We start from the raw sequence: 25,288 nt of genomic DNA on the forward strand, positions 1-25,288 counted from the left end.
AGCAAAATAAAAAATAATTTTTTTTTTCTTTTTTTTTTTTGCATTCACCTCCCTAACAACCCCATCCATAAACAAATTAAACAACCATGGAGACATCACACACCCCTGCCGCAAACCTACATTCACTGAGAACCAATCACCTTCCTCTCTTCCTACACGTACACATGCCTTACATCCTCGATAAAAACTTTTCACTGCTTCTAACAACTTGCCTCCCACACCATATATTCTTAATACCTTCCACAGAGCATCTCTATCAACTCTATCATATGCCTTCTCCAGATCCATAAATGCTACATACAAATCCATTTGCTTTTCTAAATATTTCTCACATACATTCTTCAAAGCAAACACTTGATCCACACATCCTCTACCACTTCTGAAACCACACTGCTCTTCCCCAATCTGATGCTCTGTTTCCTTGCGCTACCTCGCTAACGCAGGAGACAGCGACAAAGCAAAATAAACAAATAAATAAATATAGTATATATATATCTACATGTGTGTCATTTGCATTACACATGACAGCTAGAGACTGAGTGTGAACGAATGTGGCCTTTTTTTTTCTCTCTTTTCCTAGCACTACCTCGCACATGCGCGTGGGTGCCATTTCATGTGTGGCGACAGGAATGGATGAAGGCAGCAAGTGTGGATGTGTATACATGTATATATGTATATGTTTGTGTATGTATACGTTGAAATGTATATGTGCATGTGTGGGTGTTTATGTATATATTTGTGTATGTGGGTGCGTTGGGCCATTCTTTCATCCATTTCCTTGTGCTACCTCACTAATGCAGGAGACAGCGACTAAGTATAATAAGATAATAAAATTTCTGTATATGTATAGTGGTAATGATTAGGGCATTCAGTTGTTCATGTTGTCTCAGCTAATTCAAAAATAAAAGTAGTAGTGTCTGGCTGCTTGAGGAATGTTATATAGTGCTGACATCGAATTGGATACAGGCCTAGGGGATGCTGTGTAAAATGGCATTAGCATTAAACAGCAGAGTGATGTGGACAATTACTGAGGGTCTATTAGAGGGAGTAGTCGATTTCATCTGGAGTGGACATTTATGCTGGATACAGGGCATTGTAGGATAGTTGGTAGGCTCAGGTACAGAGAGCAAGAAAGATCCTTGGAGCAAAGAACAACACGGATTTGCAATGGGCAGGACAGACAGAAACCATGCTGAAACATGTTCCCAGAATTCTTAGGGTACATCATTTGGACAGGGAAATTTTGCTGGAACTAAAGGTACTTGCTGAATTTTGAATCTTTAGCACATTAAGCATTGATTGGCCAAGGTGTTCATCTTAGAAAAATTATTCCTTTACCCAGTGTACATGTGATGTATCAGATCAAAGTCATTCCCAAACTCCCAATGTGGTTATGCTATGAACTCCTTTTACCCATTATTGTAAAGTTCAGTATTAAACACCTAAAATGTCTGTTGACAATTTGTGAACTTGGTAATATAAATAAGTAGAAAAATCTTTTATGTTAGAAATTGAAATCATAGAAGGAAACTCTTCTGTGCTGGATGAAACTGCTGTATTTCATGTGGTGTAGGTCATCTGTATGTAAGCATATTTCTGTGGATGTCAAATGTATTATTTTTGCAGTAGGAGGTAACTGTCACTAAATTTGATGTACTGTTACTATTCTCTTCCATTTAATGCTCCCAAGTTTTTGCTCTCTGACCTGTTTAGATGGCTTTGTGGGAAGAGATTTTTTAATTCTTCCCATTATACTGTACAGTATCAAAAGTACTAATTTGTATCATATTTTAAGGTAAATGAAATTTACAGTAACCGTTTGCAAAAGTTTCAAGCAATGCATGAACGATGCTGATTATGAAAATATGCAGTGGTAGAAGAGTTTGCTTATGATTTTGCTTTCCTTCCTAACTGAAAGTGTAAGGAATAATATATAAGTTACATGTGAATAGATATAGAATAGGTAACAGACCAGAAGGCTGCTGCAACTTGGGTCTTTTGTAAATAGCTAATAGGACAAATGCCGCTAAATAAGAATACCCTTAATATAAGCAGTGATGTGGTTTATTAAAAAGTAACTTTTAAAAGTTCCCATAGAAGTAAGTTTCATAAAATAGAGAACAACTTATCAAGCATTGGATTATACCTTTCTTTTTTCCTGCTGTCATTCAGAAATGAATGTAAACTGGGATTAAGAATGTAGTGGGTGTTGTATATGCTTACTTCAATAAACTGACTTTTAGGTATTTCAGATTATTGTATATGTGCCATTTTTGCTTTATTTTTTAGCATAGCTAAGAGGAAAAAAATAAGTAACTGGTTCATTTTGAGAGCATTAGTGCACTGAAATATTTTATATCAATTTCATATATACAGCAACCATTATTTTATCAAAATACCTTTTGTGGCATGATTCATATTCATATTAATGTCAAGAAATTATTTTTGTTTTATTCATTAACAAATATTTTTGAAAACTCAATGGTCTCCCTGGGAATTCTTCATGGGATAGCCTGATATGGAGATGTTCTCCTGGCAAATGAAGCATATTGCACATTTCAGACAGTTTTCAAAGAAAATTCTTGCAATCTAGCACCTTCACGAACATCAAATGAACTACCTTAAATAAGTCAATAACCAGAAGTCAATAGATTTTCAGATGAAAACCGTATCAGTGAAATTTAATTTGATGGCAAGATAAAGTTATGGTGGCACAATGTCAATTACATTCTCTACAGAGAACCCATAATATTTAACATTATATAGCAGTCAGAAGCTAAAATCAAGCCAGGCATTGAAAAAGTAAAAATGTTTGGCCAATTTTCAGTGAACTGCTTAGTGTTTACATGTCTTTGTATGTAGGCACAGCCCCAAACTCAGTCTGAACATGGATTTAAAAACTATGCTGAGTATATACCTGTATATTTTCATAACATCTGTGAGTTCCTTTAAGAAGCAGATGATGCTTAATCATGTGTTTAGGCACCTCTATTTTCTAGATTATTAGTTATCATCGTAACCCCAGTGAGGTATTTATTTTTATCCTATCAGAGCTCATATATTATGATTACTTCATATTGCTACTTTGGCACAATTGCACACTTTCACAGCTAATTTTTCCTTTTATACTACTAGTTTGTTCTTTTGTAACCAAATTGATATTTTGTATACTTTCATTTCAATTTAGCAATCAGAGGTGGCATTGCCTGAAAAGCATGATTAAACATTTTACTTGTGTTAGTTTTTGTTTTAGTACCAAGTTAATGTGTAACTTTTGGACCATAATTAGTTGTCATGTGGTCACTAATCAATTGTCATTGATGATAATGCTGTTTAAAAGAAATTGAAGCACCTGGCAATGGATAGTAATACTTTACTTACAATTAAACATCTAGCATGGTTATATTGGTGCCTCATGTTTTTAATGTAATACTCCAGTTTAACTCCAGGTTCCTTCTCTCCATTCTATCCTTAAAGCATGCCTTCACACACACGCACACACAAGTATATAATCTATTCAGTGGTTGGCAGTGATGTAAAATTAAATCTAAATGTACTACGCAAATTTTATGCTTACATATAATACAACCGTCATATTGTCTATGGTTAAGAACTGGTTGTAGTTGTGATTTCTGGAAATTCTAGTTATACAGTATATTTTCACTGTTAATCTTGTAAAGTTATCTAAATATTCATATGTAACTTTGTTCTCAAACTATTTAATTAACTTCTAACTGACATTGTCAAAACCTTCAAAAAGAAAGATTTGATATTCTGATGCTATTCATCATTTCAACTGGTTATAATGTGATTATCTCATATATTTCTACGTTTCAAAGAATGTTTGATTCACTTTTAAGTGTAAATACTAAACCCTTCCAGTGAGAGTTTGGTATTGTTATTACCAGTAGTTACAATGCATCTCAGACAGTTAATTTTATATGTTCCTACTGTATGTGAATAGTTAGATAAGCTAAGCAACTCAAAGTGTTCACTTAAGTGATGAAAACTGCAAAATACAAGCTTTTTATTTTCTTAGTCAAATCGTTTTATTTCTCCATTCTTTGAAACCCTTTGTGTGTGTGTGTGTGGCTGTACATGTGTAATTATGTATAATCATCTGTTTGTATTGTAAGGATAAGGAGTATTACACTCATGAGGCCCATCTCTTAAACCTTCTTCACTATCATACAGTTTTTGAAACTTTTGTATGCTTTCATCATTTATTTTTTCAGTCTATTCTCTCTTACGGTGAGAAAATAATTTTTGACATGTTTTTGCTTATTTCATATTATATCCTATGGTCATTCTATCCCTACATCTTTTCAAGAACTGTTCTTCGTACATCATCATTTTGGTTTAATAACTGGAAAGTTGTGATTAGGTCACCCTTTAATACTCTCTTTTCCATGCTGGGCAAATTTAAGGCCTCCAGCTTTCTTATTTTGATCCTATCTTCTTTACTTTCATCTGGACCTTTTGTTTAATCTCTTTGTGTTTTAGGGGTTGTAACCAAACTTTAGTGACAGGTTAGGGATGATGTCAACTCCCGAGTCTCTCTCACACAGATTCCTGCTGCTTATTTGCCTCTGGGTAGTATTCATTTCAAGGCCTTCTTTCACTGTAATGCCCTGGTTCAGTCCACTGATAGCACGTTGACCCTTATATACCACATCATTCCAATTCACTCTATACCTCACTCGAGGTGTATGTGTGTGTGCTGTTTCATGTGTGGCTGGGTGGCGATGGGCATGGGTGAAGGCAGCAAGTATGAAAATGTACATGTGTATGTATACACTGAAATGTATATGTATGTATATGTGCGTGTATGGGCATTTATGTACATATATGTGTATGGGGGTGGGTTGGGCCATTTCTTTCATCTGTTTCCTTGTGCTACCTCGCAAACGCGGGAGACAGCGACAAAGCAAAAAAAAAGAAAAAATATATATATATACAGCTAGAGACTGAGTGTGAACAAATGTGGCCTTTGTTGTCGTTTCCTAACACTACCTCGCGCATATGCAAGGGGAGGGGGTTGTTATTTCACGTGTGGCAGGGTGGCGATGGGAATGAATAAAGGCAGACAGTATGAAGTATGTACATGTGTATATATATATATATATATATATATATATATATATATATATATATATATATATATATATATATATGTCTGTGTGTGTATACATATGTATACGTTGAGATGTATAGGTATGTATATTTAAGTGTGTGGACGTGTATGTATATACATGTGTATGTGGGTGGGTTGGGCCATTCTTTCGTCTGTTTCCTTGTGCTACCTCGCTAACGCGGGACACAGTGACAAAGCAAAATAAAAAAGACACCATAGTAATGTGGTTCTCCAATGCAAGCTCAACAGTCATTCTGTGAAGATAAGGATAATATACTTCAAGTAAACAGCATTTGAAATGGATAACATACCAGCCTACAACTCTGTCTGTAGCATTTTCATATATATACAAAATAACTTTCTTTAAAGTTTACTTGGTTTCCATGGATCTGGTGTATTGTACAAAGAGTCAATTATATCTTTATATTTGTCCATTACAAAAGTTCTTTTTAACTTAAGAGTGTTGTTAAGTTCTCCTGTTTGCTGAGAGAAGTCTAGAGGTAAGAGAGCCCAGCGCTGTACTTTCTGAGCATTTGATATTGAATGCTCTTGATTGTACCTTGGGAGAGAAAAGTAGATATGTCAGTTAAAGTAATTCATCATGGATAACATTGTGTTCACCTCATGAAAAAAAGGCAAGATAAAAAATCTTATGTATTAACTCATATCTAAAACCTCACACATGCACACATATAGATATTCTTCAAGAAAGAAATCTAAAAAAACTTGCTTGTAAGTAAAGAATTGCAGTCAATCAAAATATGTTGGCATGGACAAAAGAGCATTTGAATATTCAAGTACCCCTGCCTTAACTTAGAAAGACTCTCATCTAAAATATGTGCAATGTATAAAACCCATATTTTGAAAATACATAAACATAAAAAAATCTGTAGTCCAGCATTTTCTAGATTACTACTAACTTGGATCATAAATTTCCAATAAATAATTTTGGTAAATGTTTATCTAATATTCTATTAAACAAAAGGGATCAACACCAAAAGGCATGGTTGGGAATTTTAACAGGCAAGAAAGAGGCAAAAAAGAGATGGTGAGAGGAAGTTTGATTGGATAAGGAAAGGCAGTGTAGAAAAGATGAGTTGTAGGAAGTGGAGTATAACTGAGAGTGCTTGGTAGGGTTTACACATGTGTTTGGAAAAATCAAGAGGATGAGCAAAGAAAGACATTTTAAGACGATATAGGTGTCAGAAGTGGAGGTAACAAGGAGGGAGGGAGATACACAGGAGATAGAAAGATGGAGTAAAGAGTTTTTGAGTTGTTAAGGTCTGAGAATTCAGGAGGGTGAGAGGTGCACAGGGGACATTGTGAATTGGACTGATATGGTATCCAAGGAAAAAGCAAAGTACTGTTAATGTGCTGAACCAGGGAATATGAAATTATCAAGGTTTAGCTGTGGATTCACTGCATTATAAATGACATTTAGAGAGTGGTTGTCACCAAATGAGGCGATTCCCATCCATTCCAGGTGCTAACTTGCTAACATGGAAAACAGTGAACAAATATAAAGAATTTACAGACATGGCAAACAAAAATTAAACTTTCAATAGGAATGCTTACTACTCTGTTATATCTGCATTCAGAAGATAATCTGCAATATTTCTGAAGTTACTAAAATCTCTAAATTCAAAACATTGCTTATTCCCAAGGGTTATGGATTTTTTTGATATTCTCTCTGCAGAAATTGTGAAAGTGATGCTAAATTATTTTCACCAATTAACATTACCTTCATTCATCAATCCATTAAATGAATCTGTTGCTTCATCTACTTCATCTAATTCTGATAAGTTTTAGAGCTTACCTCTGAATTCCCTCGTGTATTGCAGAAGCTAGAGCTCCTTGGGGATTCTTGTCCACTTCAGCTAAAGCATCTCCTACTGTCTGTATATGCAATCCAATGCCCTTCATCATGGCCTGGCAAACTGGAGTTAAGGTCTGAAGAGGCTCAGCAGTTTTCTCATCAATGTCAGCCTTCAGAGTCAAGAGCATTGACAAGTACCTGGGGGAAATACCAACATAGTAGCATAATTTTTGAGGTAAGACAGTAATATCACTGATTACATAGAAACAAGAATGGTTGCCTTCTGCACAAATGCTGATAACCACTACAGCTTAGGACTATTATGGTACTTCAGGAAAATTCCTTTCTAAAACAGCATGTCTCCTAAATTAGAACTACTGATCTTATAAACATAAGAGTATTTTAGCAAGAGGGCATTGTTTACAATTAAAGGAACTGAGCTACCCAATTACAATGATGTATATGAGACTAAACATGAGTAGTTAACCTTAATAAATTACTAGAAATCTATTTTCCAGTCTACAGTATCCATTTTTGGGTCTACAGGCATATATTAATGTTTGAAATGTACATCAAACTTTTCTTACTATAATCGAGCCAATTTATTTTTGTCAATTTCAGGGGGCCCACTCCCTCCCCATATCTCTTACCAGTCATTAATACTTAGAGCAACAATAAACACGCTCAGTTTATATCTTTGTTGGTTTTAAGTTTTACTATTTGATAAGTATAATATTATATATTATTCACATTTTTATTGATGCATGAAAAAATACAAATAAATAAAAATTAGTTTCAGTGAATTAAGGCAGCCTTGCAGTTGTACATACACAGGTGAAGTATTATAAATATTGCAGAACTGGAAGGTCATAATAGTTACTTGTTACCTATTCATAAAAGAGCTTAAGATCAAGGTGGGACTGGATATTTCCACATATTGGTTAAGCACTTGAGTAAGGCACATATACACAGAAAATTAGTTGAACATTAAGTGAACAGTTACAGTCATATTCTTTCCAGTACAACGTGGGTGGGAAGAGTAATAGTCAAGTGCATCAAATTTATGAAAAGGAACAAAATATTTTTCATTGTCCAAAATGCTTTCTAAGGAAATCAAGTGTCAAATAAAGAAATTATGTTTTTTTGTTATAAAAGTAGTAGAAAAGTTCAGTAACACTAACAGTACTTTCATTTCTTGATAGGGAAATAGTATCAATAAGGAATGCCCCTGAAATCATAATGGACATCCAAAGAGATACATAACTTCCCTTTGTAAAAAAGAAAAAACTATACAGAAATATAAAAGGCACTAATATGAGTCCACTAACGCAATGGGCCAGGCCATTGTCCTACTGTAGCTAATCACACTCCTTTGAGCATGTTCCCATCATTATCAATTGGGTATAAAATTTATTATCATCTATCATTATTCCATTTATGCAGACCAAACACGCAAAATTTATGAAATGACAATCATTTGACCTTGATCTTGAAGTTCAGCCCAATAAGTAGCAACACATTTTCACATGACAGTGCACAAATATTTCAAGTTTCATGAGGATTTCCTTAATAACTGAAAAATTATTTCCCACATAAGACTGTTCATGAACTCATTCTAAACTAATGCCTTCCATTTTTGATGGGAAGAAATACAGACCATATATTTTTGTGAAAGTGTAGAACACTTTTCTACTTTATATCATGATAAACAAGCTGTGAATATAAGAGAATACAAAAAGGGAATAAAAAGAATTACAGTAATAGACAAAAGTAATAACAGGAAAAATCACCTACTAACTTTCTCTTATCTCCAACAACCATAGCAGAACTGATAAATGGTAATTCCTTTTTAACTGACTCTTCAATCAGTACTGGGGGTATGTTCTCCCCACCAGCTGTGACAACTAGTTCTTTAATACGACCAGTAATGTAGAGGAACCCATCTTCATCAAAACTGCCAATGTCACCTGAATGCAGCCATCCATCATCATCAATCTACATAAAATAGAATGAAATTCCTCAGTCATCCTTATATTATTGGTTTTACTAAATCATAAATACTAAACTTTAGCAGCAGAAAATTTTGTCATATTCTAGGAATCAATTCTTTGAGTCAGTGCAAGTACTCACAGCTTCATTGGTTTTCTCGGGCATTCGTAAATATCCCATACAAATATTTCGTCCTTTCATACAAATCTCTCCTTCTCCTTCCTGACAATCCTTGAAACTTTCCAGCCGAGCAAGGGTTTGAGGAAGTATCTGTTTACAGGAAAAAATTATTAGATCAGTTGTATAAAAGACCTTAGAGTAAATAAAAAACATGGTATGAAAAAATTTTCTTCAATAAGCATCACTTTTTTTTTTTCTAAATATTATGTAAGTAATGAAAGGGTATGAGAGATGTGTGGAAATAAAAAGAGTGTGGTTGAGAAGGCAGAAGAGGGCTTGTTGAAATGGTTTGGACATATGGAGAGAATGAGGTGGAGGGAACAAGGATAAGTGGGAGACCAAAGTGGAGGTGGAAGGATGGAGTGAAAAAGATTTTGAGCAATTGGGGCTTGAACATACAGGAGAGTAAAAGGCGGGCAACGAATAGAGTGAATTGATATGATGTGATATATTGGGGTCGACATACTGTCAATGGACTGAACCATGTGCACAAATTATTATTACAGACATGAGATGCATGGGACCAAGAAGTCTTCAGAAATTTGATGTATCTATTTGAGAAATACATATTCCACTGTATCAATTGTTGCAATACGTAATTATATCTGAAAATATAATGAATTTACCATTCTCCTGCTCTTGGCTGAGAAGGATGGTTGAATCAAAGCTTTGTTTGATACCAGTACGATGAGGTTATGGAGTCCTGACTTGACATTCCCAAGGAATATCTCAAGTGTTCACAAGGCATAGCACAAAGAGAGAAATGAGAAGCAATTTTGGTGAAAGGTTGTTATTCAGAGAAATATAATGATGATTACTATATTTCTTTTGGGCCCTGTCATGACAATTAAGTGATGGAAACAGGCTCAAAATATGGCTCACAAACTATTGGACTGCTCAGAAGCTTTAGGGGATGACATCTGCAAAGAAAAAAATTTTTTCTTTTTTTTATCTCATACCTTTTAACATTATGTTGAATTAAGTTATAAAGCCAACTAACTTTTTCTTTATTTTTTAAAACTTAGGCTGGAGAGAATGTAAAAAGAGACCAAGCTCAGGGGTGAAAGGTTAATAAGAAAAGTTCCATATCACATACCAACTAAGTGCAGCATAGTAATTGTTTGTAATGTACTCAAGAGTACTGCATAAAATTCATGTGCTAAAGCAATCTTCCATCTAGATGCCATGAAAGGATATTCATTAGAAATAAAGGTGAGAGAATATGAAATAGCTTTAATCCTAGACATTTCCTATTCCACTGTAGAAGTGTATTACCTTGCCAACACTTCCTAGTTTGAACATTTGTGGCTTAAGAAAACACATGGAAGAAAAACTCAAACTTTCAGACAACCCATAAGCCTCCATGATGGGTATATCCAAGCTCATGAAGTATTCCAATACATCCTTGGAGATGGGTGCAGCTCCTAAAAAGAAAGACAGAGGAAAAAGCAATGTTGCTGTAAACAATTTATTATATCATTATTATTATGATTATCATTATTATTATTATTATTATTATTATTATTATTATTATTACTATTATCATTATTATTATCAGCGACAAAGCAAAATAAAAAATATAAAAAAATTATTATTATCATTAGTCACTATTAATATCATCATCATTATTATTATTATCATTATAAACTCAAGGATCTTTCTTCCAGGGATTTCCATAGCTTCAAGGCTGTGCTACAGTAAGGACCACGGAAAAGATGGACTCTTTGGCATGAATTCGTCTCTGCAATGGTACTCCAATGATACAACCTCAATAAAGGTAATCTTTTACTTATGGTGTAGCCACAATGTGGATATACGTATTCCATTCACTGACATATCCGTACCCATCTATTAAAACACCACTTCCAACAAATTTCTAATTCAAACACATCTCAATTAACCTGTCTATTTGCACTGCTAAACCTAATAACCTTATATTCACGTATACTCTCATCTTCCTCTCTTCACACAAACTCCCAAAGTCAGACACCAGCTTCTGCAATTCCTCTCTCGAATCTGCTACCAGATTCATTTAAAATAAGTAACCTATCAGCCTCAAATTATTATAAAGGTACTACAGGGTTAGAAGCACCTTTAAAAGTTACTACAGCTTCACATAGTATTTAGAAGCCCCAGCTTTGGGTCTAGTTTTGCTCAGTACCAAAAGATTCAGTTTTCTCTTCCCTAGAAATACTACTCCTCTCTCTTCTTATCCTAGTTTCATCCATGCACCATTCCAATTCAGCATCAAAAACATGGTCCTTAGAAAAGGGTTGTGCGAGTTACGTATTTCCAAGTGTTATATTTGAAAAGGAGAAACAATTTGTAGATTGATGCCAGCAACCCATACGTAGGTAAGACAAGGAGGTAAAACATTTTTTTTGGGCCATGGAGAGGAATGTAACAAGCAGCAAAGTGCTGGCTCACTATGTCACCATCAATAACTGTATTCCCTGCATGTCGCAGAAAGTGACTAAAATGGGTGGGAGCATGGGGCTGGAAATCATCCCCTCGTCATTTACATTTCCAAAAGAAGGAACAGGGAAGGAGGCCAAGTGAGGATTTTTCCTTCTAAGACTCAGTCATCTGTTCTTGATGCCACCTTGCTGATGTGGAAAATGGTGAATATCCATGAAAAAAAATCAGAATTTTTATCGTTATAAGTGTATCATTACTGCTCTACCATATAAATGCTTCTAATAATACGGAATGTCTAATAACATAGCAAGACATCCTTCAGTACTTCTGAATTCAATAATTTTACCTTTCATGACCATTATTCAAAAGAATCAAGAAACTAGTCTTGGTGAAGACAAAGTAAAGGAAACAATCATACTTTTATAATGAATCAATATAAACCCCAAGAAAATAATATGATACACGACTTTTCTTTATGAAATGATTTGGAGAATGATCAGTTTGACAACAACTAACCTGAGATAAATATATGTGAACAGTTTATGCCAAGAGCTGCCTTGATTCTGTTGATAATTAGCATCTTGGCAAAAGAGTTGGCCATACTCTCATACAATGACAGAGATCTGAAAAAGAGTAGGCACAAAGTAAAAAACTCAACCATTGTCACATGTAAAACAGAGACTAATTATGAAAATCAGTTCTAAGCATCTACAGGGTTAATATGGCATTTCTCATACTAATTTTTCAATCTAATCAAGTAAAAAGAAGCTGATCAACAATACATTACAAGCATTAATAAAATTAAGTAGCAATAAGTATCAACTTAAAAACATGAATAACCATTTATAAAAAATTGTCTTCCTATCATACAGATATCTTGATATACTCTGGCAAGGCATTAAATCTCAGCCTCATTTATAAAAGCAAAATGACGGGTAATAGTAAAGGAAGACAGGAGAAGAAAGGCTCAGCGGGGTGACTGGCATTAGAGTTTCTTTAGAAAGTCTTTTGACTATAAAAATTGATATTCCTATAAGAGACATCACTGTAATGAGGAACTTATGAACAAACCTTATGAATTATAAATAAACAGTGTCACTGTACTATAGAAATCTAAATTCATATACAGAGCAGGTAATTAAAGAACGAGAGCAAAACTCAATGCGGGACCCTAGCTTACTAACTTCATACATATTCTTATATGTACAATTAGTCCCAGTACTCCAGTCTCCACTTGTGTCAATTCAGGATAAAATGAAAAATTGTCCAAATACATCTTGGTCAACAAGTAAAATGACTGCTTAACCAAGGTGCATCCATCTGAGTGGTATGCAAAACGTCCATAGTTCTGCTTGCCTTACAGTTCCAACAATATAGTAAAGTAAATCATTTTAAAAAAGATGTCTTATCAATTATTCAATGCATTTTTCATGGCAGGATTTCAATATCACAAAGACTACACTATTGCAATAGTGTTTTTCTGACTGATTATCACATTGGAGATGTGGCACTGTCTAATGAAGGTGAAAGAAATATAGAATGAAAAAAGCAATACTGTTTTGCAGTCATCTCCAGATTAAATAATCAAGAGGATAAGAGATAGCATTTCTAAACTGTCTAAGTGAGGAGGAGGGGGCCACAACTTTAATGTTTGTTATTCAAGTTGTTTAATCAATACCCATATGGCAGGGTGAGCTAAATGCACAATATCTATCATAAAAATTTTTAATTGCTAAAACAAAACGAACTACTGTTCAAGAATGGGTACAGCATTTCCCTATTTACAATTACCTATTACTTCAGCATGGGGGAAAACCCTTCATTCAAGGTTCCCCATTTCTTGAACTCTTTTTACTATCAAATAGCTTTACGGGACTGTACCTGTACTTGTACGGTTAGTTAGGACTAGTTGTACTTTTATGGGTTGCTTCTTCCCACCCTCATTCAAATGGGAAGACACACTTTATTAGTATGCACCAATACCCATATCACAAGCAGTTTATTTACAACCAGGAAAAAATACTAGAATATCAGTTATCCATCCAATTTGGTCTCCCACTTCTCATTCCTTCTACCTCTGACACATGTATCCTCTTTGTCAATCTTTCCTCATTCATTCTCTCCATGTGACCAAACCATTTCAATATACCCTCTTCTGCTCTCTCAACCACACTCTTTTTATTACCACACATCTCTCATACCTTTCACTCTCATACCCTTTCATTACTTACTTGATCAAAAAAGATTTTGAGCAATCAGGGCCTGAACATGCAGGAGGGTGAAAGGCATGCAAGGAATAGAGTGAATTGGAACGATGTGGTATACCGGGATTGATGTGCTGTCAATGGATTGAACCAGGGCATGTGAAGTGTCTAGGATAAACCATGGAAAGTTTTTTGGGGCCTAGATGTGGAAAGGGAGCCGTGGTTTCGGTGCATTATACATGAGAGCTAGAGAATGAGTGTGAACGAATGTGGCCTTTGTTATCTTTTCCTAGCACTACCTCGCACACGTGCGGGGGGAAGGGGGTGTCATTTCATGTATGGCGGGGTAGCGACGGGAATGAATAAAGGCAGTAAGTACGAATTATGTACATGTGTATATATGTATATGTCTGTGTATGTGTATATATGTATACATTGAAATGTGTAGGTATGAATATGTGCGTGTGTGGACGTGTATGTATACACATGTGTATGTGGGTGGGTTAGGCCATTCTTTCATCTGTTTCCTTGCGCTACCTCACTAACGCGGGAGACAGTGACAAAGTATAATAAATAAAATAAATAATCAGTTATCCATACATGATGAGGTAGTATGACAAATGGTGTTAGCAAACTATGGCCAAACTTGTACAGGTTGCCTTTTCCTGCTGTGACTAAAATTGGAAAGTGTATTTCATTGGTATACAGGAATGACTTGTATGTCAATAGTAATAACAATTAGCACCTTGGTATTCATACCAAAATCTAAATGTCAATGCAGAAACAAATACTAGTTCATCATTTTCCTTTTTTGTCCACTTTCATTTTTTCATTAACTGACAAGACTACAAATTTTTTTTTAATATTCTGATAAACCTCTACCCTTTAGTTTTGACTGAATTATTGTTTTGAGTTCTAAGCCTTAACTGAGTTTTTCATAATACCTTTGACTCTTTATCACTGGGAATTTTATATCATAAAATAATCAATCAGTCATTTTTACTCTCTGCATACCAAATGTGATGATAAGTTAGCCAAATGAGTTTAAGAACATGGTTTATACTGTAAAGTACAGTAAATCCTCGATTTAATGGACTAATAGTGGGAAGGAGCCCATTAATGCTGAAAGTTCATTAAATCGGATGTAATCTATTCATGTAATCTATTTTTGAAGTGTAGTTGAAGAAAAGGTTTTAGTGAAAGAGAAATGAGAGGCCTTTGGGTGGTACTTACAACAGAGCTGCCAACCATTATATTTCTGCTGTATTTATTACTTTTTAGATAAATATGGCAGAACGATTTTTCATAGTAAAATACATTTTTTTGAAATTCTGGTCTCATGTTCACTGTATGTAATGTATGGGAAGTTCATAGTGGTGCACTATTCAATATATAGTGTATATCGTCATTGAGCATGCAAATACTAATGCAGTGTACAGAATAAGTCAGACATTGGTCAGTTTCTGACCATTTCACAGAAATGACATGACACAAATTGTTGCATGGTCTGTCTTACTGTCCGATCATATCTTTAGGTTCTGTAACCAGGCCAGTCCTATTCCTAGGCCAGGCCCTCCTGAGGCTTCAAAAATTCACATAAAATTATCTTGTATAGGAGTGAATAAGAAATTACCAGTTCCCTTCTAAAGTAGTAAAATTTAATTTACTAAGATTTTCAAGCACTGACAGATGAGGAATAACAAAAAAATTTTGCTAGATAATCAAATCCTCAGCCCATAAGTTACATCATTACATCAGTTTATTTTGGCCTCAACCATAAACTAACAGGAATAAAATGAACTACTATGTATAAACCTGATCCTTTCCTACAAATAGTGCCGCCAATCTCTAACAAACAAGTAAAAATTTTCATATTACCACTACAAATGCCAAATCATGTTTATGTAAGACATTTAAAAGGTGATATAATATGAGAAATCAATTAGACAATGACCAATTCATAATGGAAGAGTTTGAAGAGGTAGAAATGTTACAGCCATCTCACACTTGGGAAAATTTGGTCTTCATGTTTTAATGTTTTGACTTGCCATTGTTCATATTGCATATCATACTATGCATCATCAAGCAAGTCAACGGTGAGCTACAGTACACTGAAGTCACTTCATCATGGCATAGATTATGGATACAAAATCAAGCAGGAAGAAGCAAACTTTTCAGTCAGAATACACCAGGAAGTGGCCCTACAATGTGTGGTCAAGAGACATAGCCGTGCTAAAAAAAAAGTTGTCATGAAGTGAAGTTCAGTGAAAGACATCTGGAGAAGTGCATACAGGCAACCGCTGCTTATAACGAAAAGCTCTCCAGCCAGGACTGAATATGTGTGGACAAACAAACAGTAGAACAAAAAATGAAACACTACTGACTAGATACTTTGCTGCTTTTAAAGTGAAGAACTGTGGACTATCTACAGGCAAATAAACAAGTGGAGGTAACAGCTTGAGCACTGGACATCATAATTTTCTGTATTGAAAGTGCAGCCTGTATTGTGCGTGTCGGTAAGTTTTGTTTTGAAAAATGCCTTTTTTTACTCAAAATGACTTATTTTTGCAATCTGTCTCTTCCTTTTTTGTTTGACAAGGTTGGCAGTTCTGTTACAAGGAAGGAGAGCAAATGATTGGGAGATGTATTTACAATGTAATCAACCTCTCAGTTGCCATACATATCAAATAAGCTTATATGACATTACTTAATTGGAAGCTTACCTGCCACTGCCAAGGGCATTATAAAAGTTTAGTCCATGTGATTTAGCCCATGATGCAATAACCTTCTTCACTCCTCCCACTTTAGCTTCAGCTTCTTGCATTTTTTCATGAATTTTTTCCCACACTCTGGGCACACCCAGGAAACATGTTGGCTGAACCTAGCATATCATGCAATGAAGATTAAAATGAGGCAGTATGATCACATGGGTATATCTCATATTGATATGCAACTGTATGGAACAGAATGCCACATAATTCTTTCACACAAGGCCACAGAATAAAGGCAAGTACTGTAGAAAGACTTTTGAATACTGAGGTGTTATTTGTGAAGTAAGTAGGACAGGGACTGGTAACAAAAAATGGTGGTGGAGAAAATGCAATGCATTACAAGCTAAAATTACTGAGAGGCTATCTGTAAACTACTGCAAAAGATAATCACAAAGCTAAAAGATGAGTATATCTAATAGAAAAACTAACACACTGAGAAACAGTAGGAGTTCAAGAGGTTGAAATTACGAAAGATGAATCAACCATAAATCAAAGAGAGTTAAAAAAGTGGACTGTTTTTGGATGACCAGAAGGTACTGACAGTGTCTCCCATAGGATGCTGAAAAAAAAAATCTCTTTTATTACCATTAGTCCATTCCCAGTTTCACTGGCTGGAGCAAGTACATACAGCCACTTAACCCACTCATACACAACCTCAACCCATCCTCAAAATATGATGATTATTCAAGTGACACTAATAATTCCAACTGTAAACCTTATATACATGAGATACTTCCATCCACTGAATATGACCCATTGCATTTTTATGTGATATGACCCTAGCCTTAATCCAGTACTAAATCAGAAAAGCACCACAGTTAAGGAGGACTAGACAGTTCCAAGGGCTCCTCTTGACATTTAAGAATGGGCAAAGAAACATACAAACAAAGGGGAATTCATCATGGTATTCATCAGAGGTAACAGACCAAGAGAAGAAAATGTGAAAAGTAAGAATAAACTGAGAAAGGGAAAAAATATGGAGACATCATAAGTGTTGGAGTTCAAGGATCAAATTAGAGAAAACAAACTTGGTGCAATTGTGGAGACAAAACTTACTGAAGACATAAGAAGATTGCAAGGAGGAAAGGAAAGAACAAAGGAGGAGGATTGGCCTATTCATAAACAACAGCCTTAAGTTTTTGAAAATAGTGGTTAAGTTATTGGATGTTGGCCCATTCATACAAGTACACAATAGGACGAGTTACTGTGGGAAAACTTGCATAGTGGTGTGTAAAATCTATAATTTTCAATAACTCACTTCCTGTAATGTTGATAGCAGAGAACCTTTCAGAGCATCAGGCTGAGCAAAGTAAACTGTAGCAAGGATTGAAACAGCCAAGTATATGTCAAGCATTTGGGCTGCAAGATGACTCATTGGAAGATAAGAAACAACAACTTCCTGGGCTACTCGAAGAGAAGGTAGATTCTCTTTATACTGTCCTCCTCCCCATGTAAGATGATCTTGTGAGCACATAACTCCTTTTGGGTGACCGGTTGTACCTGAAATAAAAGATTCATATAAATTAACTATCAATCAAAACTAGGCTCTTTGAACATCTCCATAGTAAAAAATATTATTCATTTTATATTTTATATTTATTTATTTTGCTTTGTCGCTGTCTTCTGTGTTAGCGAGGTAGCGCAAGGAAACAGACGAAAGAATGGCCCAACCCGCCCACATACACATGTATATACATACACATCCACACACACAAATATACATACCTATACATCTCAATGTACACATATATATACACACACAGACATATACATATATACACATGTACATAATTCATACTGTCTGCCTTTATTTGTTCCCATCGCCACCCCGCCACACATGGAATAACAACCCCCTCCTCCCTCATGTGTGCGAGGTAGCGCTAGGAAAAGACACCAAATGCCCCATTCGTTCACACTCAGTCTCTAGCTGTCATGTAATAATGCACCGAAACCACAGCTCCCTTTCCTGGTTTCAGTGCATATAAATCAATTTATATGCAAAGGGCAACACATGAGGAGCAAAGGTAGTGAAGAAAAACTAAAGTTTGGAATGTACAATCAATAAATTATCTTTATTGATGGGTCTGATGGATTTCAAAACTAACACTATGACTCCTGTTGTCTAGTAGGGTAGCTAAGTATGAATGTGAGATGCATTTCTTAATAATTATGGTAGCTGCTCTCTATATTAACTACTCTTGAAATTAAAATATCCGATCCATTATTATTGTTTAAAAACAGTATGCAATAAAACCGCTGTTATCCAAAATACTTTGGAAATCACTAATCCAGACGACAAAATTTTCATTCATTCGAAGATTTGTAATATGTTAAATAATTTGTAAATATCTAAATATTTCATAAAGGGGAAATATTAATATACGTAAGCAAATTACGTTGAGATCCTTCATAAGTGCCGCCTTGGACTCACCATTTGCCAGTCTCTTGCACAACTCCATCTTCTATTCGAGGCTTAAATTATTCCCCTTGCACTTTGTACAAAATGTAGATGACTTCAAGGAGCTGCCAGGAAATTACTGAAAGCTTTTCTTTTTTTAATAATGGAGGGACGCCACCCAAAATTGAGAAATAACATTGTTTTGATCATTTTGTTGGCTCAAATTCTGGATACCAGAGATTTTACTTTACTTTGTTTTCATTTACATTAGTCAAAATCCTTGGTTGTGTCACGTTAGGAAAGATACTATCAGGGCTATAATTCTAAGTGAATTTTGATTCTTCATTAACTAATTCATTTATGGTAAGGAGGCATTTGTTTATCCATATCTTAAGGAGTTTCATAAATGCCTTGAATAGTGTCAGAGATACTAACCAGTATCCTGAAAATAAACATACAAGCTGGCTACTGAAACATGAAAAGACACACATGCAGAAAAATGACACTGCACAAATCCACCACATACCACGCCTGCTTTGTAATCTGATCCAAAACATTGTTCTAATATGAATTTAAATACCTGCATGAATAACAACACTGAATTAACAAGTAATCCTTGTTCTTTACCTGATGTGTATATCAATGTACAGCACTGATTGACTGCAGAGAGTGAGAGTCGTTCATTTAATTGTGTTTCTTCCTCTGCTAAGCCAATAGCTATGAGTTCAGCCCAAGAAAGGATTCCAGGTGCACTTGGTGTGCCCCTCCATTGAATGATAGCCTGCAATAAAGCTATTTAGTTATGAAATTCATGTAACATTCAAAAATGATAATTTCTATTTTCATGCTATTAGTAGGTATATTCTTTAAGAATTTCTTACACATGCTAACAAACTGCATACTGATCATTATCTGACAACCTTTTGTGTGCACATCAGTGAACATGGGATGTATAATGAGGTTAATCATATACCTATATGTCAGTCTGTCTGTATCTGTTTGTCTCTCTACAAGTCTATCTGTCTGTCTCTTTATCCATCCTTATATCTATCTACATATCTACACATGAATGTATGAATCAGTGTATCTAACTGTCTGTCTGCCTGTCTGTGTCTACCTACCTACCAACACACATACCTACCTATATGTCTGTCTTTCAATCCATGCACTTTTCTACATCCCTAACAGGTTCTATTGATCTATCTGTCATCATTAACTATGCTCTCTATTCCATAGGGTGGACCAGATACATTTAGTTCATAATATGAAATAGATAATGTCACTTTTCTGCCATTAATAAGTGGCTTAACGGCAGTGTACTCTGCCTTTCCACTTAAGAAAGGAAAAAACGTTTTTCAAGACCACAATTCTCTTTCTAAGTTTGGAAAGCATTTTGAGAAACCCTGGCAAAATGTATCAAGCTGAGTACATAATGGCCACTCACTGAACCAACACCCAATCAGAAAACTCATGAACAGGTTAAATATAAATAGATGCAGAATGGAGACTTGTTATCTTTGATGATTACATAAAACACTGAATGGCTTTATTTTGGAGGTGAATCATAGATAAAGTGGATGCTTATGTCTCAAGAAGAATTATCAAGCCTCATATCTCTAGTTTTTGCCATGCAAAATTATTTCAAAATGAAAGCATATATAATGATTTATTTTATAACAGAAACATCTTTTTCTGTTCATTATTGAGCCTCAGTCATCATAAGCATTAATGAGAAATAGAACATTACCCTTAAGAATAAGAAAAATGGAGCCAGAGTAAACTAGTGAGAACATGAAATTTCAGCTAATTGGTTATGAAAAAGTGTAAACAGCAGCATGAAAAAGTCAGTGTGTGCCAGATGACTGGATGAAGTACAAGACAGGGCTGTGACAGTATGGTGGCAGTTAAAAAAAAAAGTGGGCATTAGTAGAGGCTTCAAGAGAGGCATGTAGCACTGCAGACATAAGTTGTGGAAAGACAGGAGAAATAAGTTGGAATGAAGATTTCAAAACGTGGTTAACAGTAAAGAGATACTGAATCTTCCAGATAATGTCTCATTGTAAGTTTTATGAGTGTCTAAGAAACCTTGGTAAATGTCACAGAAAAAATTGCATGAAAGACACTCACCCAACAAACATCATATCAAAATTCTCTCAAACAATATACAGCAAGTATAACTGAATGCCATATGAATGATTGCCTTGCTAACTTAATTTCATCATATGCTAATTGACTATCCTTGAGATGAATGATAGTGCAAGGGTAATCCTTCCTTTGTGATTCATCTCTGGTCTTCATCTCTCGGGGAGGACCAATAGTTACAAAGAAGTGCTTTTGGGTTGCCTACAAGGAACAACAATAGAAACATAACCTTTAAGTTTTTACAAAAGATCAATGTCGTTGGCAATGAACAGTTCTTCAAGAGATGTAGAGATAGAGCAAACAGAGGGCATTACATGATAATAAATGAGACACTTGTTAAAAAATGTTAAGAAGACTGCTCTTAGTACAGAGAAGTGGATAAAAGGAATAAAATGACTGAGGACATTGTTAATGCAGACAGCATATATATACCTAAGATGCTGTATGATAGTAAACAATGTGTAAATTGGTGCCTCACAAGTGTAAACTCCCACCCTGAACATATTAAAAAGCTAACCACGAATAGGGAGTTATAAGATGGGACTGTTGTGGTATGGAGGCAGTTGGAGTGTGCATTATGAAAGGTTTCCACAGATAGGAACAATAAAGTGAAAAGAAAATGTGAGAAAGATGGTTCACAAAAAACAGACACCAACTCTAACTCAAAATAATGATGAAAGCAGAGAGTGTAAAACACAGTCTTGAATAGAAAAATCATTAAGACGGTGCTTATAAATAAATAGAAAGCAAATGAGGATCTACAAAGAATGAATGAAATTTAAAGAACTAAAAGATGTTTTAAATGGAGGTAAAGAGATCCAGACAAAGGGTTTGTGTGATGAGTGACAGTGTATCAAACATGTCAAGGAGACTGTGCATGACAAAGTATGAAGTAAATATAGAGTACTTCTAAGAGCCGATTAGAAACAATAGTAAAAAAGACATGGCCATTGGAGATATAAAATTATGAATAAGGACAGAGCAAAAGTGATATAGAAGAAAGAAAAGCAATAACACACATGAAGGACGGAAAAGCTGGGAGTATAGATGAAGCAGTAAAAGAGAGGGAAGAATGCAAGTGAAATTGATGATGAATACATTTTGCATGTGTTTATGTTGGCATGGAAAAGTGGTCATGTACCTGATGACTGAGGAGAAACAGAGCTCATGTTTTTAGAGCTACTCAGAAAATGAAAAATACATTCTGTAAGGTATTTCAGATACCAACCTTGATACCAGGAAGAAAGTCTTTAACTGCTAAGAATTTATTGAGGCAAGCATCATCTTCTACAACAATTATCTGGGCCTGACAGTTATCAGCTAAATGTCTACAGGCCTCTGGTGAATTAGTGGTATATACACCAACAGAAAACCCACCAGCAAAAATTGCACCTGCGTGAAGAAATTAATATGTATCAGATGGATTGATAGCTGAAGAATATCATGGAGTAGTAATGCACTCTGTTAGAGCACAACATGTTTAAATATGGTAATATAAATGCACAACAGTGAAAAGTACTAAAAAATGAAACAATGGATGTAAAATAAGGCAAAAGAAACATTAGCATGTTTAAATATGGTAATATAATGCAAAACAAGAAGTAAAGGAGAATGTACAGTGTATGCCTTTGCTACAAGTTCACACCTGTGCCACATCCAATACAGAAAAAGACAATGCTTTCTCAGTCAATACAAGATGTTATGTATTCAACTGCCTTCTCTATCTAGGATACAATATGGGATATGAAAAGCCCAAATGAACTGAAAACAAAGATGATCTAAAACCACCACAATAAATCCCATGCTAATTCCAACACGAAATTCCCACAGCCTGTCAGATATCTGTCTGATTCAAAATTATTTCATAACACTGTACAACACTAAACACATCAGAACAAAAAGTAATGAAGGGGAGAAGCAAGCCACAAAGCTACATCTGAAAAGAAAAAGCAGTTTCACTGGTAGATTAGTGGAACCTCTACTCACAGCCAGTCAATAGAGATGACTTTCAAAATAACATCAACTATACTGAAATTCTGTTACTGACAACCATAAGGACAACAGATCCGAAATAATTAAAGATCTACAATGTGATTTATGTTTCAGTTTTAATTCTTTAACCCCAGAACCCCTTACACAAAGCTCTACTGCTTCAGGGCTGCATTACATCCCATAGCAGGGAAATAATGGCTTCCTTTGGAGTGGGCAGTTCCTTGGTGAGACTTAACTTTTTCATCCACTGACAATGATGGCATTTCATCCACTGAATAGTTACACACAGGTGGATTCCAATAATGCTACTTTATAATGTCTAATTAGAATGCAGTTCCAATAATCAAATTCTAAGACTGTAATAAAAGATTTGGCTATTCAGCAAAAGAACATTATGTTAAGCCTATCAAACAGAAAATAAGATCAATGAATGCAGTATTAACTAAAGTTAACAACTGCTGAACTAACGACTTAGAAACTAATAGAAACTAACTACATGGATAAAAATATGGTGAAATCTCCCATAATAAGTAAATAATGTTCATTATAGATTTCTGCTAACTAATCATAGTCATCTCAAAAAGTTAATTGAATGATTTTTATACTTGTTTCTGTTATTTTCATACATATGTATGTTTTGTACCACCATAGAGAAAAGAAGGAAATGAATAAAGCAACTGCTGGTCCACTTTAAAGGAACCTCTTATTCTTTTCATACCAGGTGAATGAATACCTGATAAAGTCTTCAGGGGTTCAACTGCCACATCCCAGAATAGGCCATGCTGCCGGGTTGAGCTGTTGGCTAACCAAGCTGGTGGGAACCATAGCCCACAGGCTGGTGTTTCTGGTGATTAGAAGCAAAGGATTGAAGAGTTTTGTGTATATCACAACTTTGGATTTCAAAGGTAGTGGTTTAGTCTCCATGCCTGATGTGACTGTGGGAAATCATTTCTGGGTTTATTTTGGGACCACACTTTTTAGGATTTTTAAAGTACAGTATAGCTGATTGTATGCATCTCTAATCTGTATTCCAGGGAGTAAAGCCTCAGTGTTTTCAACCATTCCCAGTAATTTTGTTCCTTTACCATGTTAACATGGGTGGTCAAAAATCTTTGAACATTTTTAAATTCTGCAATATCACCTGCCTTGTTAGTAGGTTACAACACAGCAGAATTCTATTTGTTGAAGGATCAGCACCTTAAAAAAGTATCATCATTGGTTTTTATTACCATGTCTTGAATTATGGAGGATGCATCTCAATCCTGCTTAAGGAGCCTACCACTGCTCTGTTGTGTTCAATGAAGGTTAACTCTTTCTTTCTTTTCTTTCAAACTATTCGCCATTTCCCGCATTAGCGAGGTAGCGTTAAGAACAGAGGACTGGGCCTTTGAGGGAATACCCTCACCTGGCCCAATTCTCTGTTCCTTCTTTTGGAAAATTAAAAAAAAACGAGAGGGGAGGATTTCCAGCCCCCCGCTCCCTCCCCTTTTAGTCGCCTTCTACGACACGCAGGGAATACGTGGGAAGTATTCTTTCTCCCCTATCCCCAGGGATAGAAGGTTAAGTCATTAGACATTATCATTATGGGGTCTCACATTGTGCAACAGGTTCATAAGGAAATCTGTGTTTGTCTGGTATCCTGTGACATTTTCAGATTCTTTATTCTCCCTATAATGAAAGGAGTTGAAGTTTATCTCCACTAAAAAGCACATCGTGCTCAATGACCCACTGAAAGTCTTCATTTATGTCTCTTTTTAGCATTTCAACATCCTCTACTGACATGATTTTCATACTTATTCTAAAATATTCAGCAAAGGATGACATGAAATTGTTACTTGTGTTCATGTCATTGTCAGATTTACGAATGAGGAACAGGAGGGGTGCAAATATAGTTCCTTGGAGGATTGAGCTTTTCACTTTGGAGGTAACAGTTATGGCCTGGTTTACAAATACATGTGATCTGGAAGCTAAAATGTTGTACATCCATCTCGTGATTCTTCCAAGTATTCCCATCTTATGCATTTTATGTGCTATGGCACCAGTCACATTTATTGGATGCTTTTGCAAAGTCATTGTAGGTCACATCAGCATTTTGCTTGTCCTCCAGAGCTTCAACACTTTCATCACACTGGTCAAACAACTGCAAGAGGTGTAAATCATCTCAACTTGAAGCCAAGTTGTCCTAGGTTATGTAGATTGTTCATTTCCGTAAATTCAGTCCACTTGCCTCTTTGGAGTCTCAAA

The 25,288-nt window shown here is 35.3% G+C and overlaps 3 protein-coding genes across 7 annotated transcripts in view; 2 read left to right on the forward strand and 1 right to left on the reverse strand.

Moving 5' to 3' along the window:
• Window positions 1-4,038, forward strand: part of LOC139747202 (protein Star-like) — a 37,230-nt gene extending 33,192 nt beyond the window's left edge. For all 4 annotated transcript variants that reach the window (XM_071659220.1, XM_071659218.1, XM_071659217.1 and 1 more), the window contains exon 7: window positions 1-4,038. This exon is cut by the window's left edge and continues 22,452 nt beyond it. The gene's annotated coding sequence lies outside the window, so the exon portion shown is untranslated.
• Window positions 2,321-25,288, reverse strand: part of LOC139747201 (long-chain-fatty-acid--CoA ligase ACSBG2-like) — a 32,218-nt gene continuing 9,250 nt past the window's right edge. For both annotated transcript variants that reach the window (XM_071659214.1, XM_071659215.1), the window contains exons 5-14: window positions 22,281-22,444; window positions 19,538-19,691; window positions 17,771-18,012; window positions 16,465-16,622; window positions 12,054-12,160; window positions 10,395-10,543; window positions 9,081-9,209; window positions 8,749-8,945; window positions 6,951-7,148; window positions 2,321-5,693 (exon numbers count right to left, since the gene is read on the reverse strand). In XM_071659214.1, the coding sequence (XP_071515315.1) occupies window positions 5,498-5,693; window positions 6,951-7,148; window positions 8,749-8,945; window positions 9,081-9,209; window positions 10,395-10,543; window positions 12,054-12,160; window positions 16,465-16,622; window positions 17,771-18,012; window positions 19,538-19,691; window positions 22,281-22,444 (1,694 nt within the window). In that variant the 3' untranslated portion in view covers window positions 2,321-5,497. The remainder of the gene's footprint in view (window positions 5,694-6,950; window positions 7,149-8,748; window positions 8,946-9,080; window positions 9,210-10,394; window positions 10,544-12,053; window positions 12,161-16,464; window positions 16,623-17,770; window positions 18,013-19,537; window positions 19,692-22,280; window positions 22,445-25,288) is intronic.
• Window positions 7,053-25,288, forward strand: part of LOC139747200 (uncharacterized) — a 58,482-nt gene continuing 40,246 nt past the window's right edge. Inside the window, exons 1-2 of the mRNA XM_071659212.1 lie at window positions 7,053-7,185; window positions 10,787-10,896. The gene's annotated coding sequence lies outside the window, so the exon portion shown is untranslated. The remainder of the gene's footprint in view (window positions 7,186-10,786; window positions 10,897-25,288) is intronic.

Source organism: Panulirus ornatus, chromosome 67, assembly GCF_036320965.1.
Source record: "Panulirus ornatus isolate Po-2019 chromosome 67, ASM3632096v1, whole genome shotgun sequence".
NCBI classification, from domain to species: domain Eukaryota; kingdom Metazoa; phylum Arthropoda; class Malacostraca; order Decapoda; family Palinuridae; genus Panulirus; species Panulirus ornatus.